This window comes from Talpa europaea, assembly GCF_964194135.1.
Source record: "Talpa europaea genome assembly, chromosome: 13".
NCBI lineage: Eukaryota > Metazoa > Chordata > Mammalia > Eulipotyphla > Talpidae > Talpa > Talpa europaea.
The window spans coordinates 79,723,386-79,739,959 of NC_140080.1; the positions used below are offsets into that span (position 1 = coordinate 79,723,386).

At 43.9% G+C, this 16,574-nt stretch overlaps 1 protein-coding gene across 1 annotated transcript in view; it reads left to right on the forward strand.

Annotated features, from left to right (window-relative positions):
• KATNAL2 (katanin catalytic subunit A1 like 2) overlaps positions 1-16,574 on the forward strand; it is a gene marked incomplete at its 3' end in the record, with an annotated part of 62,369 nt that overhangs the window by 37,362 nt on the left and 8,433 nt on the right. Inside the window, exons 6-13 of the mRNA XM_084252263.1 lie at positions 208-306; positions 2,852-2,950; positions 3,169-3,246; positions 6,298-6,396; positions 7,312-7,375; positions 7,572-7,690; positions 14,266-14,357; positions 15,884-15,994. Coding sequence (XP_084108389.1) covers positions 208-306; positions 2,852-2,950; positions 3,169-3,246; positions 6,298-6,396; positions 7,312-7,375; positions 7,572-7,690; positions 14,266-14,357; positions 15,884-15,994 — 761 coding nt within the window. The remainder of the gene's footprint in view (positions 1-207; positions 307-2,851; positions 2,951-3,168; positions 3,247-6,297; positions 6,397-7,311; positions 7,376-7,571; positions 7,691-14,265; positions 14,358-15,883; positions 15,995-16,574) is intronic.

The following is a 16,574-nucleotide window of genomic DNA, read 5'->3' on the forward strand; positions in this document are numbered from 1 at the left end:
CCACAAACACCTTGCGCCCAAGCCCTCCCCATGGCACAGGCACACACTTGATTCATCTTGCTGGGTCTGCATGGAGGTGGCAGGATCACACCTGGGGTTCCCGCTTACAGAACTGATACCCGGCACTTGCCGTGGGATGATGGACTAGGCTGTTGTAAGCAGCATCTCCAAGTGGCTCCCCACAGTGGACTTCTCCTCTTCCTCCAGGAGGTTGTCAATAGCACTCATGTGCAGAATGCTGACTTCGGCTTACATGTATCAGGGATCAACAGAGGTGGTGGCGAAGAAAACCTCCACCCACCCAAAGTAAGCGGAACTCGTGAGCCTACCATGGAAAGGGAAAGTTTCCCTTCTCAAAAGTGAAAATTACAAAAACATATTTTTCTCTTTATTAGTCAATCTTTAACGTACTATTGAATCCATCCAGCACATTTAAATTTTTTTTTAGCCTCCACCAAACCACCTGTATCTGTGCCCCACCTGCCTCTCCTCCTTGTTCTTGCTCCCCTTTTTCCTATTTCCCCTGGTAACCATTATCTTGCTTTTTTGCTGAGCTCAGATTTTTATTTCTTCTATTGTCTACATTGTTTATTTGCTATTTATATTCTGCAGATGAGTGAAACCATCTGAAACCTGTCTTTCACTTTTTGACTGATTTCACTCAACATAATCACCTCAAAGGCCATCCATTTTGTGCCAGATGCCACCATTTCACCTTTCCTCACCAGTGTGTAATATTCCATTGAATAAGAGCGCCACAGTTTCTCTATCCGTTCATCTGTTGAAGGGCACTGGGGTGGGTTCCATGATTTGGCAAAAAAAATTTTTTCCAGTGGGAAAGTTAATATATAGTGATGCAGGGTTGACTGCGAGGTGAACTGGGAAGAGCCCTGGATGAGGATTAGAAACGAGGGGCCCTGGTCTGCATCCCCTTTCTGGGTGAAGAGTGCTGAATGAATGCCTCCCTCCCACCCCAGGGAGCTCAATTTCTTCATTTGTAGATGGAGGGGATTGGAAGAGATGATTTCCGATGTTCCTTTCAGCCTAAAAATTTGGTGATGAAAGTGTCATGTCTGCGCAACTGGTCTGCGTGAGGAGTTGCGGCCTCATGGTCACTATTACTGCCTTATAGGGTAGTTGGTTTCTCCTTGGACATCTGGCTCCAGGCTGGAATATCATTTCATGGGAGCCGTTTGAGACCTCAGATGCTACAGAGTTGATCTTATCTTGATCGATAGCTCTACTCACTCCTTTTACAATGCACGTAATGTCCCGAGTCATAAATAACAGTTTCTCGAACAGGAAAGACCCCAGTTGGGTGGATGGAGGCAAAAAGTGGCTAAAAATGTGTCACTTGCTTTTCTTGACTGTGACTTGGAAAGCTGTGCGTCCTTGAGAGTCACCTTTTTGCCTTGGATCAAATTCTAAAACTACAGGTCGTCTGACTTGCCTCTGGCCAGCTCTTCTCAGTCAAACTGAACTCTGGGTGTGTGTGTTTGAGGAGGAAGCTGGAGCGTCTCCCTGAAATCAGGGACAATTCTTATTGCCCTGAACTGGCTCCTCTGAAGGGTGGCAGTGGTGTGCGTGATGGCCGGCCATGAGATGCTGGACTGTGCCAGAGAAAGGTCTCCCTGTTCGCTTTCACTTCCATTGTATTTTCAGTCACTTTTCTGCTTAACATTTTTGCACCAGTTTTTCTCACATGAATGTCTTCTCTTGCTAGTACTGGACCCACCACTTAACCTTGCAAAGAGTCTGGCTATAAATTCTCTTTCCAGCAGAAATGTCCTCCGGGTAAAACATAGCCGGGTTTTCTTCCTAATATTTCAAATGTTAATAAGCTGGATGAGGGTGTATGGCTGGGGGCCCATCTCTAAAATGGGTCTATCATGGCCAAGTTGGGGCCCCTTGGTTCAGGGACTCCCGAGCTCCCCTGAGAATTTAATGGGAGTGTTGTCCTTAATGGTCCCGGCTGCAAAGTCAGCCCACCTAGGTTTGGACCCCGATTCAGACCTTCCCAGCTGTGTAGCCTTGGAAAGGTGTCTCTTGTCTCCAAGCCTGTTTCTTATCTAGAAATGGAAATAAGCGGTGTCAATTTAAATGTAATGAATGGAGATCCCAGTACAGTGGCTAGCAGGTAATAAACACTCCCTCCACATTGACTGCTTTATTATTGTTTGCTGTTATTGTTGTTTGTACACCCTTGCTTTTACCTTCTGCCTGTGGAGGAGACAAGGTGGCACTGGGGGGAATATGGGAGGTGGATATCTGGGCTTGAATCCTAACCGTAAGTCATTTTTAGCTGTGTGGCCCTAGGCAGATTACATATCAATACCTTCTCTGGTCTAACTCCCACATCTATGAAACTTGGGAACTTGGGTGCCACTTCCAGCTAGCAGAGATCTTAAATTGGAACTAATCCTAACGAAGTGCAGGCGGTGCACACCTGCTCTGTGCCAGGCACTATTCATGGTGAGTGGGCATCACAGCCAGGAAACAGGTGCCATTTTGTTCCTCTCCAGCCGGTTCTTCCTGTATGTGGAATATACTGAAAGGAGGAGACAATGCAGGGGAAGTAGGCATCTAAGAAGCAGGTGTAGGCATAGCAGGTATAGCAGGAACTGAAAAATGCTAGTGAATTTGGATTCGAATCAACCTCATTCTGAAGAATTTACTTACAACTTCTTTTCAAGAGTGCCCCGAGGTGAGGAAATTTCATGTTCATTCTTAGTGTAGGTTTAAAGTCTGCCCTCACGCCGAGGTAAGTGTGTCTTGATATGATGAAGCAGAGCTGGTAAGGAGAGTCTTCTCTCGGGTTTTAATGGCGTAAAGAAAGAATGCTCCCTTTCAGGGCCAAATCATCGACTTCCGAGGACTAATCACAGACGCCATCAAAGGAGCCAGTGGTGAACTGGGCCTGAACAGCATCAACTGTGACCCAGACCCCTCAGTAAGTGGCTTAGAGGGGACTTTCTTTATGCAAACTGCCACCCCCACCCCACCCCCAGTCAGATTTTAGAAACAGAACTTTAAACTCAGAGAAACCTTGGGATCAAGTTGAAGGTCTTGGCACCTTGTTACACTTTGTGTCACCAAGACCTGCGCTGTGCTTTCTGCCTAAGTTAGGAAGCAGCCCTGTAACGTGAAGCTCTCTGTCCCCACCGCCAGGAGCGACTGCTGAAGCCGCTGAGTGCATTTATTGGCATGAACAGTGAGATGCGAGAACTGGCAGCCGTGGTGAGCCGGGTAAGATCTGATATTCAATTCACAAATTTACGGAGGTGATTGGGGCTCCTGGAGCACTGCGGGCTGCTTCTTTTATTAATAACAATAAATATGATCATTTATTTATAAAGTGCCCCCACTTGCGAAGGCACTCATATTGTTTAGAGGCACAATAATGCATGATAAATAAATTATAGAATCATAAAATTACAATATAAAAAGCCCCCATCTCACTGTAGAGGCCAAGAAAACCAGCAGAGAAAAAGACCAAGACAGAAAGGGACAGGAGAACGGGTTTTAGAGCCAAGAGTCAGGGAGAGCGTCTTGGAGAAGGAGAGAGCCTGTCTGTGTCTTGTTTAAACAGTCAAAGCCTAGAAATAGGAATGTGGGCAGTCTGACGATTTCATTATGGAAAATTTCCGTAAAAAACAAGATTGGTAGGAAAGATCTTATCACCCAGATTTCTCAAGCTTACCCCTTGGAATCCAAAGGCAGTGAGCACTAATGGTTAAAGACACAGGCTCCCCAATTTGCTGTCTAGATCCTCCCTCTTTCTAATCGTGTGACTTTGGGCCAGTTCTTTGGGAATAGAATCGGTTCCTGAGCTCTCGGAGACATTTGTAATTTCCAGTGATCTCCATTTAATGGAAGACCGAAACCACAGCAGGCTCAGGGAGCTGTTTAAAATGACACTCCGGGAATGAAAGATTTGCCAGATCTGTCTGTTCACTATAGTGCACACCTACTATGTGTCAGGTACGTGTGGGGGGCTGGAAACACAAGGTGAATGAATCCCCACAGTCCTTGCCACACGAGGGTCTCCCCACCGGGCATAAGGCGTGCCTGGCAAGCTGAAAGAAGGGAGTTTTGTGTTAAAGAGTAGGGAAAGGGACAGAGAGACACAGGAAAAAGCAAACGGTAAGGAGTAGAAGGGGGTAGGAGGTGTTCTGGGCAAAGGCGATGTTGGACAGACCGCCATTGTTTCCTTGAGCCAAGTGGGACACGAGGCGTGGCAGGGAAGGGGACTGGAGAGAAGGGCCAGGGCTGCTGAGTAAGAGGCTGTGAACAGGACACACGGCTGGGAATCAGCCTGCAGGAGATGAGGAATCTTTGAAAGGTGTCTGTCAGGAGACAGCGTAATCAGATGCGTTTTTTGGATATCTTGCTCTGATGACAGTGGGGGGCAGGTATCCAGGGAAGGGAGACAGAGACACCAGCTCTGACTATTACCCGTGAGAGGGGATGAGGGAGAAAGCCAAGCTGGGGCCACTGGGATGCATAAGAGAGCAGAGAAAAAATTTTTTTATACCCACACAAATCAGTAGTCTCGTTACTGTTTTTGCAAACGGCTAACATGGCTAGTGATGATAGAGTCACAGAGTGGAAGTGGTCCTCCATGTTCCATCTGGAATCCTTTCTGCAGTACCATAGGAAGCAGCCCTCCAGTTTCTGCTTGAATACTTATGGTGACGGGGAGCTCGCTCCCCTTGGAGACTGACATGTTGAGTTCTGACTGATAACCTTTGATTGCTCTAAGGAGCTAGTCGCCAGTTCGGAAATTAAGCACTACCATGTGGCACTCAGTATCAACTCTAGAAGAGGCCAAAAGATACTGCCATTGGGTTTAGATGCTTTGAATTCCAAGGTAGATGACACCCCATTGTGTGTGAAAGTTTTCCTAAGAAATGTTGGTAATAAGAATGTGAGTGGCTGGTGGGCCAGCATTCAGACCCAGGCTCTGAAGACAGGCTGGGTTCTCCTCGCTTTTAGAAAACTGACTCCTTTCTCTGTCACCCATGTAAAGCGGGAGTGTGCATAGTATGCCTGACCAAATCACTTGTAAAATAGTTTCTCTAATTAAAGTTGTCACCCATGGGGGAGGGTACTGGGAAGTTCAGGGACAAGAGTGGAGCCTGGGCCTCCCTGGTGGTGCAGCGGTTGAGCGCTGGGTTGTGATGCTGCCCGCGGCCTCTGCGGCGCTGGTTCGATCCCTGGCTGCTCCCTGGCCACCAGAGGAGGGTCCCACATGGCGCGCGGACCTCTCCTGCCGCCCGCTGCTCCCCTCAGCAGTGTACTTCGGTCCTTCTGCCCGCTCTGGCTCTGGTGAATTCTCTCACCCTCCCGCGCTTCTGACTGTACCCAGTGCATGTATAAACAAACAAACAAACAAATAAATAAATAAATAAAACATGCCTCTATTAAAAAAAAAAAATTAAAAAAAAAAAAGAGTGGAGCCTGAGAACATCTCATTTTAAAACTATAGTTTTATGACTTGGACCATATGCATATATGTATTAGTAAAAATTAAATAAATATAAAAATAGTTTCCAGATTGTTCTGCAGTCACACACAGTGACATTGGAAAGGAGGCCTTTTTTTTTTTCGATTGATACTCAGTTTGCCTGAAACAGCTCCTCCTGAGAAAGGCCCCCGAGTGACCGTTCTGAGCATCTTGTGAAATTGAAGTTTGGAAATTGTAAATTAGTTATCAGTAAAAGCTACCTTAATTGATTACCCTAGATGGTCGCTACAGGGCTCTACTTTGAGGAGGGGAAACTGCTTGGTGGTTGGCTTCCTTGAATTTTGTAGAAGCAATTGCTCCTGATTGAAGTGGGGAGTGATCACTAGGGAAAAAGGGAAATTGGTTTCAGAGGAGCATTATCCTTCTTGTGTCACAAATTAAGAAAGTGTTTGCGAGATCAAGGCATCAAGAGAGGCTGAGCACCAGCTAGGAACTATGTTTCCCAGTAAAAGCTAATGTAATTCAAAGGCATATTCTGCAGCTCCTGCAACTGTGGCTGTAAATCAGCCCGAGCTGCTGTAGACTGCAGACAGGTACCTCCCTCACCCCCATCCCCACCTGAAAGTATCACATGGGAACACCAGGGAAAACAAAAATATTTTCGTGGATCCGTTTGGTGAACTGTGTGTGTGTACATATATCTAACAGGAGAGCTTTTATCACCGGCCTTTTATGTCCTATTGTAAGTCAAGTACTCCACGGCTCCCGTGTTTATTACAGCTGTGGAGGAAAACATTAGTTTTAACAAAATGATCAAATGTGCATTGCAGGACATTTATCTTCATAATCCAAACATAAAGTGGAATGACATTATTGGACTCGATGCAGCCAAGCAGTTAGTCAAAGAAGCTGTTGTGTATCCCATAAGGGTAAGGATGGGAACCTCTTGGGGGTCATTTCTGCTCATTCTCCATCGACGAGTTACATGTCCTGTGTCTACCATCACGAGGAGGACACATAGTTTTCTGTCCAAGGGTTAACTTGTTCCCTCTGTCACAGTAGTTGGTCAGCACGAGAAACTAATGTGAGGTTATAATCTTATTCAGTTACTTTTCCTGGTTCTCTACCAACCCTCTCCCTCCTCCCTGCTCTGCCCCAGCTTGTTTGAATCTGAACTGAGGGGTGAGAATTCCCCGAAGTCCAAGCCTGGCCTGTGTGGATTCAGGATCTTGTAATGCATCTTGCACTGAATGCTCCCAGCTTCTAAAACAGGCTTCACCATAGCTTTGGGCTTGAATCTCACCTACCTTTATTAGTTGTAGTGTATATCTTAAAATTCATACCTGTTTTACAACATTCAAAAGATTGCCATATACTCTGCATATAGAGCTGTGCATGAAGTGACGTTACATGTGCAAGAAAGCACTGCTGTAACAGACAGGAAAAGTCACCTTTCTTTTCCTTTAAGAAATTGCTTTCCACAGTGGACCATGATGGGGCACTACGGGTGCCTTGGCAGTGGGTGCGCTAGGGTGACGACACCTGGAGAGGGCGAGCCTGTACTTCCAGAACACTGACAATGTGTAGACCAAGGATGCCTCAATAAGCAATTAAAATAAATATTTTTAAAAAGGCTTTTTAAAAAAGCCACAATTAAGCCATGCATTGCCATCAAGTGTGAAAATAAACTTGGGGTAAATAAGGTCTATGCAGAAGCCACAGAACTTACAGAAGGAAGACCTGACCCCCGGACTGGGGCTGTTTCACCTTAGCTTCGCTGCCTGGCCTGAGCTAAGGGCCTGCAGGCTCCGTGCCAAACCTCACCCTCTTCCTTGTTCCCGCAGTACCCACAGCTATTCACAGGAATTCTTTCCCCTTGGAAAGGACTGCTGCTCTACGGCCCTCCAGGTAGGCACCCCTCTCTGCTTGGGGCCTGGTGTTAGGAGCATGGGCAGAGGAGGAGTCGCCCCATCTGGCCTCACTCTGGGACTGGGGCAAATGAGCCGAGTGATCACCTCCGTGTGGCTTGAGAGACTGGCTTCTGTCTGTGAGCGGAGGGATGGAGACCGAACACCGCTCATCTTTCACCCACGTGTGTCTCTAGGTACAGGAAAGACTTTGCTGGCCAAAGCCGTGGCCACGGAGTGCAAAACCACCTTCTTTAACATTTCCGCATCCACCATTGTCAGCAAATGGAGAGGGGATTCAGAAAAACTTGTTCGGGTAGGAATTCTGGATTTTGGTTTTCAAAAATTAGTTTTGGCAGAGGACAGTGCTGTAAATGATATCAAAGCTGCTTTGTTTTCTAAGGAACTTCCATGTTAGATTTTATTTTGGATCTTGATTACAGAAACCCAGGAGATGGGTGATTGTTATACATGGAGTTTAATCTCACCCCCATCAGCAACCCCCACCCCCACCCCCACACACACCCTTTGGGGATTTGACCCACACTCCTGTTTTGATTCCTGCAACTTAGGAATGGGAGCTGCAGAAAGTCATCTCTGCAGAGCTGGTTTCTTTCTTTATCCAAGAAGCATTTATTAGTAAGCATGGGCAGTATTGTTCAGTGAACATTCGTTGAGTGGCTGTTGCTATATGCTAGTCTCTACACTAGATACCCTATGGAGAATCCAGACACTTAAGTATTCTTTCAGATGCTCTGAGCAACTTTTCTTCCAGGGTGCTTGCAGGCTGTAAGGTTTTTTCCTTTCCTGAAGAGATTATTTCCATCTTTATGCTATCTTTCCTTCATAGTCCAGAGTGTATTTCAATATTATAAATTTTTACTGTATCTTCCAGTCACCTTATGTAAACACCTATTTGTGATTTATGCCTCAGCCTAAGATGAGTCCTTCTCAGAAATCCCGTTAAACTATGGCACTTTGTAGAATGGCTGATAAGTAATCAATACTAAGTGAATATGAATGTTATACATTTTCTGAAAGAATTACCCTAAAATACTATGCTGGATTACACTCCCTTGATGACTCATTTTTAAAATGATATGGCTTATTTGGAAGTCATAATACAATATTTTTAAAGGATTGATTTAACCAAAATAACCTAACGTTATTAGTTTGATATTGTTCTCAAGTTATTTCAAATGTATACATTTTTATCAATTCTTCTCAACCCTTCAAGATTGTAATTTGTGGAAATCTCTGTGGACATCTTCTATTTCTTTGTCCTTTTTCTTGTGTGTAACTCAGTGCCAGGGCCAAAGATGGGGTTTGCGGGCCTCCCCTGGTGGCGCAGGCAGTTGAGTGCAGCGCTATGAAGCTGTCTGCAGCCTCTGCAGCGCCGGTTGGATCCTGGCTGGCCAGCGAGGGTCCCACATGGCTCGGCAGACCTCTCCTGTCTCACCCGCTGCTCCCCTCAGCAGTGTGTTCCGTCAGTCTGCCTGTTCTGTTCTCGGTCTGTCTCTGGTGAATCCTTTCACCCTCCTGCGCATCTGGCCTGTACCCCAGTTCTAGTATAAATAAATCTTAAAAAGCAAAACAAAAAAAACAAAGATGGGGTTTGCATTTAGCTGCTCCTTAATTCGTAGTTCTATGTAATTCTAGTTAGCTGGGTTTCGTAAGCTGGAATTCATTAAACTAAAATCTTTATTAGGCTGAGGAGTTTTTTTTCTTAAATCCCTCTTTTGTATCAACTACAAAACTGTTACAAGATGTCCCCAGAATCATTTTATTTTTTTTGTTTTATTTTATATTTTTATTTTTTTAATTTTATTTTTATATTCCCCATGCAATTGCAACCCCCTTATTTTGACCCCAATTGCTCCTTTCCCCACCCCCCAGCCTCCATAGAGTGTCTCCATAGAGTTCATAGTTGTTTGTTGATTTTGATTTTTCCTTTCTTGTAGTTATTCCTTTTCCTGGTCTCTTATTTAAGTTTTCTAGATTCCTGCTATGAGTGAGACCATCCGGTATTTTTCTTTTTCTTTCTGGCTTATTTCGCTGAGCATGATCCCTTCCAGCTCCATCCATGTTGCTGCAAATTGCATGTGTTTATCTTTTTTGAATGCTGAGTAATATTCCATGGTGTATATGTGCCACATCTTCTTGATCCAGTCATCTATTTTTGGGCATTTGGGCTGTTTCAAAGCTTAGCTATTGTAAACAGTGCTGCTATAAACATAGGGGTGCAGGTTGCTCTTTGGAATTGATGTTTCTGTGTCCTTTGGGTAAATACCTAGGAGTGGAATTGCTGGATCATATGGAAGCTCTATGTTTACTAGGTCCAGAAATCTCCACACAGCTCTCCATAGTGGTTGGACCAGTTTGCACTCCCACCAACAGTGCAGGAGAGTTCCTTTTTCTCCACAACCTCGCCAACATTTGTTGTTGCTAGTTTTTTTAATATGTGCCATTCTCACTGGTGTAAGATGGTATCTAATTGTAGTTTTGATTTGCATTTCCCCGATTATAAGTGGTGTTGAACATTTTTTCATATGCCTGTTGGCCATTTGCATTTCCTCTTCAGAGAAGTTTCTTTTTAGCTCTTCTGCCCATTTTTTGACTGGATTATTTTCTTTGTTTTGTTGAGTTTCATCAGCTCTTTGTAGATTTTTGTGATCAGTCCTTTATCATTAGTATTATGTGCAAAAATGTTCTCCCAGTCGGTGGGGTTTCTCTTTGTTTTGGTTATTGTCTCTTTTGCTGTGCAGAAGCTCTTTAATTTGATGTAGTCCCAGCTGTTTATCTTTGCCTTCACTATCACTGCTTTGGGTGATGTGTCTGTAAAGATGTCTTTGATGTGCACAGCATGTAGTGTTTTGCCTATATTTCCTTCTATGTATTTTATGGTTTCAGGTCTTATGTCTAGTTCTTTAATCCATTTTGAGTTGGTTTTTGTGCATGGTGTGAGGTAGTAGTCAAGCTTCATTCTTTTGCATGTAGCGGCCCAGTTTTCCCAGCACCATTTATTGAACAAACTTTCTTTGCTCCAATGCATAGTCTTTGCTCCTTTGTCAAAGATTAGTTGATCATAAATCTGTGGGTTTATTTCTGGATTTTCTATTCAATTCCATTGGTCTGTGTGTCTGTTCTTGTTACAATACCATGCAGTTTTGATGATTATGGCTTTGTAGTAGAGTTTGAAGTCTGGGAGTGTGATGCCTCCAGTCCCTTCTTTTTTTTTCAGGAGAGCTTTGGCTATTCTGGGTTTTTGGTGATTCCATATGAATTTCATCGATAATTGTTCTATTTCTTTGAAGAATGACCCCAGAATCATTTTAAATTTGATTTCCTATAATGAAAATTGGTGTTTAAAACTATGAGCCGAGACACTACAAAGTGTTCAAAGAATGGTCACATTTTGTCCCTCAGAAGAATAAATTCAGATATTTTATGAATATTCTCAACAAAGATTGAAACTAAATGAACTTTCTTGCTTAATATTGAAAAACAAAGTCATTTACCAAGAACTTTCCATTCTGTATGAGCATTTTATTTAACTAAAGTTTTCCTCTGCTTAATTATTACTTTGTTAGAATTCTAAGAGTAAGGAAATGAGTACTTTCCCATGTTTTTCTGCCTCTACCATCTATTTAAAAAGTTACTCATCTTTTTGAAAGCAAAAAAAAAAAAAAAAAAGCACACAAGGATATACAGACTCCTGGGCTCTCACTGTTGCTTCCCTGCTCAGCATTTACCTGCATGGACATCAATGCCTGTCTCTGTATCTCCCTTCCTTTTATTTCTTTATTTATGACTTATTTTTTATTTATTTATGCATACAAAAACTGGGGTGTAGGCCGGTGGTGTGTGTGTGTGTGTGTGTGTGTGTGTGGAGAGGATTCACCAGAGACAGAGTGGGGAACAGAACAGGTAGACTGACTGAAATACACTGCTGAGGGGAGCAGCAGGTACAGCTGAGGTCTGCTGTGCCATGTGGGTAGCTCCCTGGCTGGCTGGGGATCAAACCCATGCTGCAGTGGCTGGGGATAGTTTGATAGCACTGAGACTTTAACCCCTGTGCCACCAGGGAGGCCCCTCTCTCCCTTTCTGTAAAATACAAGTAGGAATACACTGCACATCCTCTTCTGTATTTGCATCCCCCTCCCCTCCCCTTTAATGCCACACCTTGGCTACTGTTCCACACTATTAATATTATAGACAGAACTTTTTTATTTTATGTCTCATGGTATTTCACTGCAAGGCAAAACAGACTCAACCAGTCTTTTCTGGATGGACATTTATGTTGTTTCCAGTCTCTTGCTATTATGAACAGGGCTCCAGCGAACAGTCTTACTATAGTCATGCCTTTGCATATATAGTACAATTTCTTTGAAGGAGATTTGTTGGGTCAGAGGGAAGGAAATTGCCAAATTGCCTGCCAATAGGGTGGCACCAGCTTACACTCCCATCCGTGGTGCATGACCGTGTTTGCTTCCCTACGCTGTGGCCAACACCGTGGGGTACCCATCTTTGAAAAATCTTTGCCAATCTGATAGTGAAAGTGATACTTCCATGCTCAAATGTGCATTTCTTTAATTCTGAATGAACCTGAGCATCTTTTCATCAGTTTAGATGGTCATTTGTATTTTTCTTCCTGTGAATTGAATTTTTATTTTTGATTATTAAAAAAGAACAATTCAAGAGGAAGACATAACTGCTGCTCACCTTGAAGGATCTCAGCTCTTCTCCTTTCAGAAATCACTTTGTTTTCTCAGCTCTTGGAAAGATCCTCACCTGGAAAATCTTGGTCATGCTGTCAAGCTCCTTACTATGAAGCTTTCAGATGGAGAGAGCCCTTCAGGACCTTCCCCTAAATCAGAGAAGCTTTCCTATCATTTATTTCTTTTCTATTCCAATTAAAGAGTTATTTATAGGGAACTCTTGGGTTAAGTTCCTCCCTCCCCATCTAATGTTCATGCCTCCCAGGAGTTGATGCGTTTGAGTAGTTGAGTGGTCTCTTAAGCAAATGTATACACCTGTTGGTGCTTGCATCTTTCAACAACCTCCCAGCCCCTATTGTATGACTTAACTTCCTCCAAGTACTTTTGAAGATTTTAGACTAATGCTTCCAGAGCACTTACCTGGACTCTGGCATTGGACAGAGCTGTGGCTCTCAGTATGGAGATGTGGTTCCAGAGGTGGTTCTGGAAGGGTCTTCTTTCAGCTGGATTTTTTTTTACATCATTTTTCATTTTTGCACAATGTATGCACTTTCATCTTGGCTATACTCCCTATACAATTTCCCCCTTATTTTGACCCCAATCCCTCCTCCTCCCTGACCCCACCCCGCCCCTGTAGTGTGTCCCTGGTCCATAGTTGCTTGTTGATTTTGATTTTTACTTTATTACAACTAGTTTTTTTCCTGGTCCCTTATTTAGGTTTTCTAAATTCCTGCTATGAGTGAGACCATCCGGTATTTTTCTTTTTTTTTTTTCCTGGCTTATTTTGCTGAGCATGATCCCTTCCAGCTCCATCCATGTTTCAGCTGGATCTTTTGTCTGGTGGAGGTTCTTGGTCTTTCTATACCTCAAGGAGCTCCTTAAAAATGCGATTGGTTCTCATAAAGTTCCAGTATCCATTCTTCTCTGGGTAGATTGTTGCCATTGTAATCATCCTTAACATCAGGTATATTTGAGCTTGCTCTTTTGTGACAAGGAAGGAAAGCTACTTCCTTCTAAGGAGTGGTCTCTATTGTGTCTAAAAGTTGTTTGGGATGTGTGTGCCAGCATTGGCTCTGTTCTGTCAGTTCATTAGGCTGAGCCAGTTGTCTTCATTGGATGAAACAGGATTGAGTGAAAAGAAAATACTTGAGCTTGATCATGGAGCCACCACACTGCAAGCAGTGGCGAAGACGAGGCATTCCCGCTCAGTGACAGGGAAACCGGAAGGGGTGGCCTGCTACCACTCAAGAAAACCGCATCAACCCTTTCTGATCCTGTCCCTTCTCATTTGTTCTGTGGGGCTTTGCCAGTGTGACTGACACGGAGAATAAATCCCCATCCTTATTAAGGTACCTCAATTTTTTTTCCTTCTAAATCGCCACTGCTTTCTCCAATCAAGCAGTGAAGAATTGTATATGGTGCTCAAGAGATCAGTTTGAGGGTTAAAAAAATAGGTTTCGTTTTTTCCTACTTTCTTCATCAGCACCACATCTCCCTTTGGAGCGCTTTATTTTGTTTTTATATGTCTGGTTTTTTTTGCTGTTTTGCATTCCTGTTCTTGTTGTCTATAATCTTTTACTCTGAAATGGAACATTTTATTCAATTGGGAATTGCCTTTGAGCACCCGAGCTAGCAAATAGCAGTGTTGGGTGGTGCGGGGAGCCTCGTGGAGTCATTTGGGGAGCATACATGGGCGAAGTCCTCCCAGCTTGCTCCCCATGACTGGGATGCTACCCTTTCTCGTCAGCTTTTCATTCTGAGACGAGCCCTCCCATTACTCCTAAAGGTTAAAGGAAAATCGTCACATGATTGTACACATTGAGGCTTTTGTGTTCCTATGGGCCGTGTTACTGGTGAGGGTTCCACTGGAAGCTTGGGGACTGGGTTTTATCTTAAGCCCCCCGCCCCCATTTCTGACTAGTGACCTCGAGTTCACCACTCACTCTTCCTTGGCTCTAATGTTACTCGGTGATAAATGGAAATGACTGGACAACCCCATGGGGTGGTGCTAGGGAGAAATAACTATAATGATTATAAAGTTACTGTAAACTAACAGTGCCGCATAAATGCTTACTATTACAGTCATTCTAAGCTTTTGATCTCTGGGATCACCTGAGAACTTTTGAACTTAATTACCTGAATTCGAATATGTGGTTGCTTTGCTCCTACCCAGGTGCTATTTGAACTTGCCCGCTATCACGCCCCCTCCACCATCTTCCTGGACGAGCTGGAGTCAGTGATGAGTCAGAGAGGCACGTCTCCTGGGTAACAGACAGGGTTTTTTTGGTCGTCACTTCTCCCCTCTGTAAGTGTGTTTGATGGTCGGAAGCCCATCGACATTTACCAGCAGAATGAGCCTATTAATAAGCCCACAAATTTTCTGCAGACACACGGAAAGGTCTTTAAATTAGATCCTGTTAACTGAACAGCTGATTTAAGTAGTTTTTATAACCGGAGGAAATATCATCCTCCCCTTCCCCCTTCCCCACAGAGTGGTTTTCAGGCCTGAAGATGGCTGAGCCCCCAGACCCCAGGCTGCCTTTTCTGTCCTGTCAGCTCAAAATAGCCTCAGTGACCACGATGTCTGGAGCCAGAGGGGCTGCCTGTGGGGAGCGGGCGCCAAGGGCCAGGTCCCCAGGGCAGTCGTTGACAAGGTGTGTGAGGCCAGGGGAGCCACCACTTCAATGTGACGTTCAGTTGTGGCTCAGCCTGTCCGATTTTAACCATGTCACATATGTTATCTCTAAAGATTGGGTGTCCGCTATTGACCCTAGCAGAAAGAACGTGTCTCAGACGGTAGCCTTCTGTTTGAATGTGTGTGTGTGTGTGTGCTTTAAGAACACCTGTTGTCTTCACCACTGATGGTTTTTTTTTTTTTTTTTTTTTTGAACTTTTACTGCACTTGGTACCCTGGCTTGAAAAAAACAGGCCTGGGAAATCTCAACATGGCTGCTTGTATTAATGATCTCTACTGGTCTAATATCAAGGCAGAACTGATAGTAATAAAAAGTAAATAATTAGCTTGTTGGAAGTATAACTAGAATATAATTTATGAAATTTTATGCATTGAAAACCATTTTCCCAGCAGGGAAAAGCAACCATTCAGATGTGCCCATGATGCATGGGATTCATGCCATTGATTGAAATGGGACGATTTCCACAGCTTCATGAGTGCTAGTCAGCCCCAGGCTGGGGAGCTCTGCCTCTCTACAGGGGGTCAGACAGCAGCAGGCAGCAGCACCAGTGCCCGAGCAGGAACCCTAATGCTCATTCCCTCTGCAAAGACCCTGCCTTGCCATGGCGACCTGTGTGCTCCTTTCTGCATCCGCTTCCCCAGGCTTTGTCACAGCTTTGAATTAATTTGGAAGCTCCTCAGCTACTATAAGTGAGTGTGCTCCAGGATTTACCCTGAATGCGGCTTTTCTTGTCTGGAGCTTAAGCTCTAAAGCTAGTGCCTTCATAAGGCCAGGGAATAAAGCCAAGTGCTATGAAGACTTCTTGTTAAAAAGAATACTAATTATGGGCAAAGGCTAAGTAATTCTATAACTACACTGCAAGACTTTCTTCTCTCTTAGGAAAAGGTGGTCAGCTAATAAGGAGCATAGTCCTGAAAAACCGCATACCTACTTTGGGTTACCATGTCATGTGTAAGAAAGGTGCTTTTCGGGTCTCTTTTCCTCAATCTACACCAGGGAAGAGGAAGGAGTGGCTGGGTCATTGCTGTGAATGCTGCTCTTGTGGAAGCAAAGTCTTTGCCTCTGGGAGAATCTCACATCCTCGTCTCTCTCTAGGGGGGAGCATGAAGGGAGCCTTCGGATGAAGACAGAGTTACTGGTGCAGATGGATGGGCTGGCTCGTTCAGAAGACCTGGTGTTTGTCTTAGCAGCCTCCAACCTGCCGTGGTAAGAGATCTAAAGAGTACATTCTGAACATGTTTTCATGAGTCACTGAGCACAGATGAAGATATTATATTGACCACTTCAGGCAAAGCCTTGTTATTTGGTTCCAGGCCTGGAAGATCGATCTAAAGTCTTTCTTGTTCAAGTTTTCAATCCTTGCTCTCTATACAGTGATAGAATTTGACTTAATGGAAGAAACATAGGCAAGGGTTACCACTGATATCTATCTAAATATCTATCTATCTATCTATCTGTCTGTCTGTCTGTCTGTCTGTCTGTCTAGTAGATGGCTTTATCTTCTCAATATAAATTTTTTTGAGTTTTATTTTTTTTTACTTTTCAAGAATTTTTTTAAATTTTATTTTTATATTCCCCATACAATTGCAACCCCCTTATTTTGACCCCAATTCCTCCTTTCCCCGCCCCCTCCATAGTGTGTCTCTGGTTCATAGTTGTTTGTTGATTTTGATGAGTTTTTTTTTTAATTGAGGTAATATTGGTTTACAAGACTGTATAAGATTTAGAAGAATAGGGTCACACCTCCTCAGATAAATGTCACCACATCCCACCCCCCAACCAAAGC